At 41.5% G+C, this 11262-nt stretch overlaps 1 protein-coding gene across 1 annotated transcript; it reads right to left on the bottom strand.

The window, feature by feature from the left end:
- Positions 1-455: 455 nt before the first annotated feature.
- LOC136747082 (olfactory receptor 51G2-like) lies at positions 456-2925 on the bottom strand. Its single transcript, XM_066700038.1, has 2 exons — positions 2056-2925; positions 456-467 (listed from the first exon to the last, which is right to left on the bottom strand). Exons 1-2 carry the CDS (start codon positions 2923-2925, stop codon positions 456-458), a joined length of 882 nt encoding a protein of 293 aa, XP_066556135.1.
- Between the last annotated feature and the right edge of the window lie 8337 nt (positions 2926-11262).

The following is an 11262-nucleotide window of genomic DNA, read 5'->3' as shown; positions in this document are numbered from 1 at the left end:
GGAGTCTATGTAGACTCCTCACTTTCTCCATCCAAACAATGTGGGGAAGCAATAAAAAAGGCAAACAGGATGTTAGGGTATATTGTCAAAAGTGTAGAATTTAGAAAAAGGGCAGTAATGTTAATACTGTACAATGCACTAGTTAGACCTCATCTGGATACTGTGTACAGTTCTGGGCACCACACTTCAAGAAAGATATCACTGCTCTAGAGGCAGTTCAGAGGAGAGCAACCAGAATTGACAATGTCCTACTGAGAGACTGAGAGAACTGAACCTTTTCACCCTGGAACAGAGGATACCACATGGGGACTTGATTCAAGTCTTCAAAATCATGAAAGGCATCGACCACATCAAACCAGAGGAGCTTTTCCAGATCAGCAGGGACATATAGAAATATCTTACTGTCTGGTTTGATACAGGATACCAACATCTCCCTCTTTTTGCGAGGGGCCCTGCTAGCAGTTAAACTGGAGATAAGAATACAAGTAAAAACACCTCAAAGAGGCCAAACAGTTAGGTTTCTTACTGCCATATCAAAATATTTGTATCACACACCCAAACCATGGTGTGATGTTGGCAAAATGTGATTGGTTAAAGAGAAACCTTATAAAAGAAGGAATGGAAAAAGAGAATTAAAGAAGAAAGAGAAGAGCGAGACAAGAAGAAGAAGAGCAGGAGGAAAAGAGAGACACACCCGCTGCCGACCTGACCAGACTGACCTAAGTTTCCTAAACTGTAAAATAGGAGGATGGGGTAATATTCTATCCTTTCTGTAATCCGGCAGAAGCTTAATATTACTTAAGTTCAATAATATGATTAAATGATATTGGTTTTCTATTTTTGTCACAAATAAATGATTATTGCATATCTATGACTTGACCGCATCTTCCCTCTAGAAATAATCTTAAAAGAGAAACCAATTGACCTCTGAGTTTTCAGTTCAACTATTTAGATTGACTGACTGAAAATACCAAACACTTGGCAAACAACATAACAGTGAAGAGTACACACGGGATTAAAGAGAAGCACACGGCTTTGGTACCCACACATGGAATGGTACCAGAGGGGTTTGTCAGTTTAAGGGGTTACATTTTGTTAAACAAAATGATTCCATGATTAATTTGTATCTCCAATTGTTTATTTGTTCTGTGTTTTAATTTCAGAGTACATTGAGACATTAAACTGTGTAAATTTCAATAAAAACTGGAAAAATTGGTGGTCTAAAACCTTTTGACCGGTAGTGTGTGTGTATATATATTTATCAAGGCATACTTCCGTGCTTTAGCAGATAACATGCAAATAGTAGCAGGTGCTCAATCACAATTGGCAAATAAATCCAAGTAGACTGCTTACCACTGATGACTTCCCTCTAATGGACTCGTCAGGAAAGCATATAATTTGAGAGCACACTTGATGACTTCACAGTTAACTTTTTAAATTAATGCATACCATACAAGACAAGACGGACATTTTTCTTCATATATATATATATATATATATATATATATAGATATAGATATAGATATATATTCATAGCTGGTACATAGCATTTAAGAATAACATGATCTCCAGTTGTTACCATATCTCCAGCATGTATCTTATACATCCTTCTCATCAACAGTGTCTCTGAATGCACCAGGTATAATGATAACTGTGTATGCTTCCCAGTTGCAGCTTCTACTGTACTTTTTACTGTAATCCCATGCATGGGGAATATTTGATAATCTTCAATTCTAGGGATGTCCTTGGGTTTATATTTTTCCTGGGAGAGTGGACAATGAAGATTGGATTGACAGTAAATAATTGGGTAATGTATTCTTTTTTCATGCACATGATGTAAATCCAGTTACAACAGCCTTAAATTAAAAAACTGGAAAGAGCTCTATCCATCAGTAGAATTGCACACATGATCTCAGAGATTCATCAGAAAGCCCTGCAACACTTTAGAAGGTCTGTAGAGAGTGTTTATTCCTGCATGCTTTAAGCTACTGGGATTGTTTTTGTGTTTGCAAGAAACTTTCTTTGAATTCTTCTTTTGATGGATTTAGTCCTCACTCCATAAATAATGGGATTTAAAAGAGGGGGAAATATGATAAAATACACAGAGAGCATAATTTGTACAGCATGGGGGACAGAGCTCATATCACATCTGTTTTGTATAAGTTCAAAAAACACACCAAATGAAAAATTCACCAGTGTAATTATGTGGGATGTGCAGGTGTTCAGAGCTTTTGTCTGGGATTCTTTGGAAGCTTTTAGACAAACCCTGAGGATTTTTGCATAGGAATAAACTATAAGGAAAAGTTGTGGAAATGTGGTATAAATCATACTTATTAAGCCATAAGTGTTCAATGCAGATATATCTTCACAAGCTAATTTGACAATTGAATAGTTTACACAGTATATCTTTTCCATGATTTGTCTACACAGCTGCATTCTAACAGTTAAAGTGATAGTCACAAAGAAATGACCAACAGAAAACACCCAAGTCAAGGCAATAAGTCCATACACTCTCACAGTGGACATCATTTTATGGTAATTTAGTGGATGGCAGATTGACACATATCTATCGTAAGCCATCACAGCTAAATTAGTAAATTCACCACAGCCATACGTGTGCAGTATGAAAATTTGCACAAAACAACTGACCCGAGAAATCTCATGAGTGTCAGATAAAACATTAACTAACACAGCAGGGAATAATCCTATACTCCCATACACTCCATTTGTTGCTAAACTACACAAGAAATAATACATGGGCTCATGCAGACTCCTTTCTACACAGATCACTGTGATGAGAACTACATTTAAGAAAATTATAACAATGAACAAAAGAAGTACAATCATAAAATATAAATATTTGGCCCCTCCCATTTCAGCATAAGCAGACAATGTAAAATAAGTAATTTGAGAGGAGTTTTCCATAGTCTTCTCTCTCTCTTGAAACCAGTGCCTGGGAGGAACAGAAATCAATTAAGTTTGCCAACAATTTACTTTGCCATAACTTGCTATTTAACTTACACCGATCCGCCATAACATTATGACCACTGACAGGTGAAATGAATAACACTGATAATCTCGTTATCATGGCACCTGTCAGTGGGTGGGATATATTAGGCAGCAAGTGAACATTTTGTCCTCAAAGTTGATGTGTTAGAAGCAGGAAAAATAAGCAAGTGTAAGGATCTGAGCGACTTTGACAAGGGCCAAATTGTGATGGCTAGACGACTGGGTCAGAGCATCTCCAAAACTGCAGCGCTTGTGGGGTGTTCCCGGTCTGCAGTGGTCAGTACCTATCAAAAGTGGTGCAAGGAAGGAAAAGTGGTGAACCGGCGACAGTGGTGAACCGGCGACAGGGTCATGGGCGGCCAAGGCTCATTGATGCATGTGGGGAGCGAAGGCTGGCCCGTGTGGTCCCATCCAACAGACAAGCTACTGTAGCTCAAATTGCTGAAAAAGTGAATGCTGCTTCTGATAGAAAGGTGTCAGAACACAACACAGTGCATTGCAGTTTGTTGCGTATGGGGCTGCGTAGCCGCAGACCAGTCAGGGTGCCCATGCTGACCCCTGTCCCCGCCTACAATGGGCACGTGAGCATCAGAACTGGACCACGGAGCAATGGAAGAAGGTGGACTGGTCTGATGAATCACGAGTTCAAGGTGTTGACTTGGCCTCCAAATTCCCCAGATCTCAATCCAATCGAGCATCTGTGGGATGTGCCGGACAAACAAGTCCGATCCATGGAGGCCCCACCTCGCAACTTATAGGACTTAAAGGATCTGCTGTTAACGTCTTGGTGCCAGATACCACAGCACACCTTCAGAGGTCTAGTGGAGTCCATGCCTCGACGGGTCAGGGCTGTTTTGGCGGCAAAAGGGGGACCTACACAATATTAGGCAGGTGGTCATAATGTTATGGCTGATCGGTGTAATTGAGTAACTGAAGATTGTTTCCACACTGACATTCAATAATAAATTGTACATTTAAAATCTAAAAATAACTGAGCTGTTGAGACTCTTGTCAGGTTACATGAAGTTTAATTTGTGACTCTTCCACTGAACCATGCTATAGCTTTTAAACAGTTAATGACTACTGTATATATATGTGTACAGTTTTATGGTGCCTCAGCGTGCCTGGTTGTGGGCCCATGGGAAAACATGTAAGGGTTACCTGCTGTTGCTTCTTTCTTGTTGACTTTTATAAGACCTGTTGGTTCAGGGAGTGTCGTGATGAACACTGACTGCTGGATAGAAATAGATTCACATATCACTGTAGCTTTCAAACCACTTCATTTCAGGAGCAGTAGATAGTTTATTGTGTCACAGGTTTTAAAATGAACACCTGTATACACCTTGATTTTCCAGTCTTACTTCCTGGTGCTGCAGATGGGTGAATAGTCAGTCTGCCATTATAATTATTAATATGATGATGAAAAATGTATTAATGTAAAAAAAATATTAAAAAATGAAATATGCCAATAGTTACAACAGTGCTGTGTGCAGCAGAGTCAAAATAGTCATAATGAACAACTGTAAAAATAGTTACAATTTAGGTAATTTAAAATGGAATTACAGATAAGTGCAAATAAAAAATAAATAAATTGATACAGTAAATCAGACATATGCTTCGGGAACTGAGAGAACCATGAACAACATCATGATCCCCTTTGCAACTACACTATAGACTATATACAATAGACAGACTGACAGTAACAATCACATACTTACACTTTTAAAAGCATTACAGTAGTGAGGATCGTAGGAGTCAGTTTCTGCAATTGTTTGGCAGGCTGAGTTGTGCCCAAGGTACGTTGAATGCACTGCACTGCATTATGAATGTACCTGTATCAGCCACGCTTTTATTTTCGGTCTTCGCTATGGCTATCCACAGTGGAAAATGCCCAGGGAGGTTATGGCCTAATGACACACTTCACAAAGTAAACTAGTTGCACTTTTATTAATGGGTAGTGATAATTATGCCCAGAGTTGATATACAGAATCCCTAAAGAAATGTGAACCTCAAAAGCTTAAAGTAAACAAATAAAACCTCCTTTACAATTAATCTAGAATGATTTAGAAAAACTCTAAACAGTATGTAAAATAAACAAAAAATGTAACTAAGAAATAAGCCCTGTTTAGCAATGGTAGCTCACAAATATTTTTTGTGGAAAATGAAAGTGGTCGAACAGAATTTTCTCACAAGTGATTTAACAATCATGTTATCTTATGAATCCGGATTTATGGCGAGTCCCCTGGGTCTCTGGGTTTTCTGGCTGCGCAGTTTCTGAATGGAGCTCGACGGCTACGGTCTCCTAGCAGCCCTCCACTGCCCGCATGGCACCTTGATGTAGTGCTCGATGCACTTTCCCAAGACCCATTTGAGCCACTGAACTCAGCTGACGTAAAGCTAGTTTGACTTAAGCCTGTGTTCTTGCTGGCAATCACCTTTGTAAAACGTGTGAGCGAGTTACACGCCTTGTCAGTACACTGATCGTGTGTCCATTTTGTGAGAGATGGCTAAAGGGTCACGCTATGGCCTAACCCTACGTTCCTCCCAAAAGTGCTGTCTCCATTTCTTATCAACAGGCCTATGGAGTTAATGGCTTTTCATCCTCCTCCCTTCTCTTCGGAGCAAGAGAGTCAGCTTCACCTGCTCTGCCCTGTGCGGGCCATCAGGTGCTATTTGGAACTCACTAAGGATATTAGGCACTCTGACCAATTGTTTGTATCCTATGCTGCGTGACACAGGGCCAGGTGCTTTCAAAGCAGGATCTCTCACATTTGATTTTAGACATTATTACCATGGCCTTTGAGTCCACCAGGACCCTGGTGCCTGAACACCTGGTGGCCCATTCGTCTCGAGGCGTTGCCACATTGTTGGCCCTTTTTCAAGTGCCCCCTTGGCAGACATCTGTGCTGCTGCAGCTTGGGCTTTGCTGCTTACATTTATCTGGTTCTACAGGTTGGATGTGGTGGAACCGGTCCCTTCCACTGGGAATCCGGTGTTGGCTGCAGTCAAGCCCCAGCACGGGCTCTGGCTCATGATTTCCCCTCCCAGTCTGCCACTGTTAAGTGCATCCTGATGGAGCTATTTGAACCGGGTCTTCCCTTCCACTGGACAATACCTTCCAGTCGAGCACCCACACGAGCTGCTTCTGAACTTGCTGACAGCCCTGTCGATGTGTTCCCAGGGTCTGTCATGCACCTGCCAGGTATGTTGCATTACGAGGCCATCTTGTATATAATTAGTTCATTATTGCATTGTGTTGCAGTGGTGCATGCATCTGGCCTCTACCCCGCTATGTATATATAATATGTAAACAGCAGGACTGTGGCTCCGCTCTAGCTTGTGTAGACTGGAGCTCCCTGCTGCTGTTCCCGGCTGATGGCGCTCAAGCTGCTCTCGCTGCCTTGCTGTGTATATAGTTCCTTGGTCAGCAGGTCTGTGGCCTGCTCTGGCTGTACCATAGAGCAAGAGACCGCTGTTTCTGTGTACATAGCCATTTGTCAGCACAGTAGAGCTGTTGTTGCCCTGCGTTAGCTAGCCTATTCAGCAGGCGTCAGTTGATTCTGTGTTCCGCATGTGGCGCATGAGTTGGTTCCTGCGCCCCGTGGTGTATATAGTTCATTTGTATGACATTTTAAGTTGTCAGCACAGTGGAGCTCTCCGCTCTGTACTTGCTGTACTTGCTGCTGTCACGCCATTCATATTGTTGGTTTTCAGCTCGGTTACTCTGTTGACTAGCCGACTGTGTATTATGTTGATTTTTAGTGGGTCTGTGGCCCCGTTTCTGTGGTTCAGGGGTACACTGCCATGATATGCGCGGAGGCTGCACAAGTTGCTTGATTGCCCGTGCCAAATATTGTGCAAGTAGATTTCTGCATTGCTCCTAGTTGCACTAGTAGAACAGCTGGCCTTGCTATTATAAGAGGAGGGAGTAAGAGTTATTATTATTATTATTATTATTATTATTATTATTATTATTATTATTTTTATTTCTTGGCAGACACCCTTATCCAGGGCAACTTACAACATAAGTGCAAACAAAGTGCAAAAATACAGCGACGTACAAGGCATCAATCATTACAAATTCAATTTAGCTAAAACAGCAATTCAAAATTATACATTTTACAAATCCCAATTTACAATTTACACAAGTACAGTAAGTGACTTCCTACATCCTGGACAGTGAAAGCTAAGTCAAGATGTAGGGTCACAGACAAGGGCTACGGGAAGGGAGCAAGGAGGAAAACAATCAAGAGCACGAGAAGCATAATAAAACCTGTGAAGTGCTATCTAGCAGGGATAAAAGGACTAATATTACAAGTATTGTCGGAAAAGATGCATCTTGAGTAAGCGCCGGAAGGAGGTCAAGGACTCTGCTGTTTTGACTTCGGTGGGCAGGTCGTTCCACCATTTAGGGGCCAGGGATGAGAAGGAGCGGGCTCTGGAGGAAGGAGAGTTGGGAGGAGGCAGAGTTAGTCTTCTGGCACTGGAGGAACGCAGTGGTCTGGAGGGGATGTATGGAGAGATGAGTGACTGAAGGTAGCTTGGTGCAGTGTGGTCGAGACAGCGGTAGGTGAGGGTCAAAGTCTTGAACTGAATGCGTCGTGATGTGCTGGGTGTAGGAGAGCGCAGGATCGAGGGTGACTCCTAGATTTTTAGCGGAAGAAGAAGGAGAGAGTGTGGTGGATTCCAAGGGGTTCGAAATAGTTTTTTTTTTTTTTTTTGTATTTGTTACCGGCTGTATCCAATATTAAATGTATCCATTCTCATGTGTTTCAGGTTCATCGGAATCTATTTCAGACAGTTCATTACTGCGTCTGATTACACAGCAAGGCAGCCCCAGTTATTCACCAACAACACCCCGAGAAACCGCCTGGGTGTCTCCACAAGTTAGGAGCCAGGACTCCCCGGCGCATATCCAAACACCTCCTGGACCGCCCGCATCACCAACCAGCGTCGTAATGAGTGAAGAAGAAGAAGATCTAACTACAACCTTGCAGGAGACTATCAATCTACAGGTTGAGTTGGCATCTACAGACCTGTGTGAGTTGCTACATATAGTGCTGAATAATCAAAGACAATGGTCAAACAATCTTAATTAATGCCTTAGCACACTATATAAACAGGATCGGGGATTAAACATGTCTGAAAGTAATAAAAGGACCAATGACGCAGACATTCACGAGCAGGAGTCTAAAAGACCTAGAGAGAATGATCCTGATACGAATGACCCTGAGGCCTTAGCAAATGTACCGATTAACACCGAGCTATTAGAAATGGTGGATGAAATAAACAACCGACCAGCGCCTGCTATAGACATGTAACCCTGTGTAAATTCTGATTTGTTACAAATGGTTGATTCCTTAGACCACCTACCCCTTCCGAACGCAAACAATTTAACAAAACAACCCCAATTTATTACTAGTCCTGCTCCAACAGAAAACGGTCCTGAGTATATCGCTAACCACATTGTAAATAACAAATGTGTTGACACTTTTGAATGTCTTCAGAACGCTTTAAACAATGTACAACAAAAGGGTTGTGGTGCGGGTCTAATGTAAAGATAAAACTTTATATCTGAAGAGCAATCTCTGCATGATGCTTTGCAAATGCAAGGAGGTGACGGGTCTTAAGATCGTAGTCTGGTACCGTTGTGAGTTAAATTATGTGTTTGTTCTGTTTCAAACTCACTCAGAGTTTCACCCCCAGACTTTATTTATTTTCCTTAACGAAAATCATTACTACGGTATTAGAAATTTGAAGGCTTTTTTGGGTTGTTCCTACATCTGTGATTTTTGCTACAAGGGGTTTAACGATAGGAAGAACCATCAAAGCGTCGGGTACTGTAATGTCTGTTACCATCCGCAATGTCGAAGGGGTGAAGACACCACAGTGCGGTGTAAGGACTGTTTAAGGATCTGTTGGTCTGCTTTCTGTTTTTCTGAACACAAAATACCTAGAGGGGGTACGGGTCAAAGCATCAGCCCTTGCGATAAAACTAAATTCTGTCTCCAGTGTTACAGACAGTACACCTTTAAAGAGGATAAACCCCACAAGTGTGCCGCTCTGAGGTGTCATCTCTGTAACGCCGACTTAACACCCGAGACCGAACACCAATGTTTTATTCAGTCTGTTAAACCGGCGACCCTACATAACAAGTATGTATTTTATGACTTTGAGTGTAGGCAGGAAGGAGGCGTTCATATAGCGAATTATATTCACTGTATAGACATGTTGGATCGCGAGTGGGCTGCGGCCGGTGAGTCATGTGTTGAGGGTTTCTTTAAAAAATATTGCTGTCCAAAGTATCAAGATTACACATTCATAGCTCATAATGCTAGGGGGTATGACTCTTATATCTTGATGAAATATTTGGTGGAAAACAGTGTAACCCCCCACATCATAGCGCAGGGTTGTAAAATAATGTGTTTCACAGACCACGATTTCAACCAGCGTTACATAGACTCGCTCAACTTCTTACCCATGAAACTGAGCGCTTTACCTAAAGCACTGGGTTTTGAAACGCGAGAAAAGGGGTGGTTCTGCCACTTTTTTAACATGGCGGAAACACAGAATTATAGAGGACCCTACCCAGCACCCAGTTATTATGGTGTTGAATCCATGATGACTCGGGAAAGGCAGGACTTCTTCAATTGGTATGACACGGTTAAGGATGGCATTTTTGATTTCAGAAAGGACATGGCTGCCTATTGTAGAAACGATGCGGTGATCCTTAAAGAATCATGTGTTAGGTTCAGGCATGAAGTCCTTAAGACGGCGGGTCTTGACCCTTTGCAATGTGCTACAATAGCTTCTCTCTGTATGAAAATGTTTCGAGCCAATTTCTTGCAGAAAAACACCATCGCCATTACAACTCCGGACAATTACAGGAGGACAAAAGAGTTTTTCTACGGCCTCCATCCAGAAATTTGCAGAGCGGTCTAATAGAATAAACACAACCTTGATTAAAGATCCGTCGCAGTTTCTTCAATTTCTGTTTTCCAAAATCGCACTTTAGCTTTGTAACTGACAGAGTAGCTCAGGTGCTGTGGCGATGCCCTCAAGATTTGTCGATCAAGCCGGGAATTGTCAACGTTTTTATAGCTGTTTTTACAACGGCTTATGCTAGATTAGAATGGTATAGTTTAATGGAGCGTCTGCAGGAGCGAACTTTATATCATGATACAGACTCTGTAGTCTTTGTCAGCAGACCGGGTGATAGGATGCCGCCGCTTGGAGATTATCTGGGTGACTTAACAAATGAGCTAGACCCCCAAGATCACATCGTAGAGTTTGTTTCGGGGGGTCCAAAGACTTATGCTTATAAAACCGCTTCAGGAAAGAGCTGTATGAAGGTGAAAGGTATAACTTTGAATCACACTAACAAGAAACTGATCAATATCAAGTCTCTAACGACTTTGGTTCAAAATTATGTCGTAGGCCTAGATCAAGGCGTTCCTCAAGAGGTGATTACTTCCGGAAATCAGATCGTCTGAAATAATAAGCTCTACACTCTCGAAAACAGGCCACTACGGAAAAGGTTTCGGGTAGTGTACAACAAAAGAGTTATTTTGCCGGACTATAATATGCTACCCTATGGATATTGACAGGGGATTCGATAACAGACTGCAACATGCCCTTTTCATGTATTATATCAGGCCCTTCCAATTCTGGTAAAAGATTTTTTCTTAAAAGGCTTTTAGAGAATTTCGGCAACGGCTATAACATAAACTCTTGATAACATAGTTTGGTGTTACTCATGTTGGCAACCTCTGTACAATGAGCTAATGGTTAAAATTAAAAATCTTAAATTTGTGGAAGGTGTCCCCGAATTGCTTTGCGACGATGATTTGTTACCCAGTGACAAATGCAATTTAATAGTGATTGCCGATCTCATGGAAATGGCTAGCGACAATAGCAAAGTGGAGAAAGCTTTTACAAAATATACACACCATAGAAATTTGAGCATCGTCTATCTAGTTCAAAATTTACTATTTGCTAATGCTAATTATATTATTCTTTTAAAAAATCCTAGAGGTAAGCTGCAGGTGAACACATTGGCCCGGCAAATGTACCCCAGACAATCTAAATTCTTTTTGGAATCGTTCGAAGATGCGACTAAAAAACTTAACGGATACTTGCTGGTGGATTTAAAAGCGCAAACTCCTGAAGACTATCGACTCAGAGCGGATTTGCTGCCCCCAGATTGGCCTGTAGTCTACGTGCTAAAGAGAAGAAATTAAAAATAGAATGTCG

The sequence above is a fragment of the Amia ocellicauda genome, chromosome 3, assembly GCF_036373705.1.
Source record: "Amia ocellicauda isolate fAmiCal2 chromosome 3, fAmiCal2.hap1, whole genome shotgun sequence".
Lineage (NCBI taxonomy): Eukaryota > Metazoa > Chordata > Actinopteri > Amiiformes > Amiidae > Amia > Amia ocellicauda.
Note: the sequence above shows the minus strand (reverse complement) of the source record. Positions and strands in the feature narration are given on the sequence as shown.

Excerpts from the sequence above, each read along its gene's own strand:
- LOC136747082 (XM_066700038.1), bottom strand. The coding sequence starts at position 2,925 with ATGGAAAACTCCTCTCAAATTACTTATTTTACATTGTCTGCTTATGCT.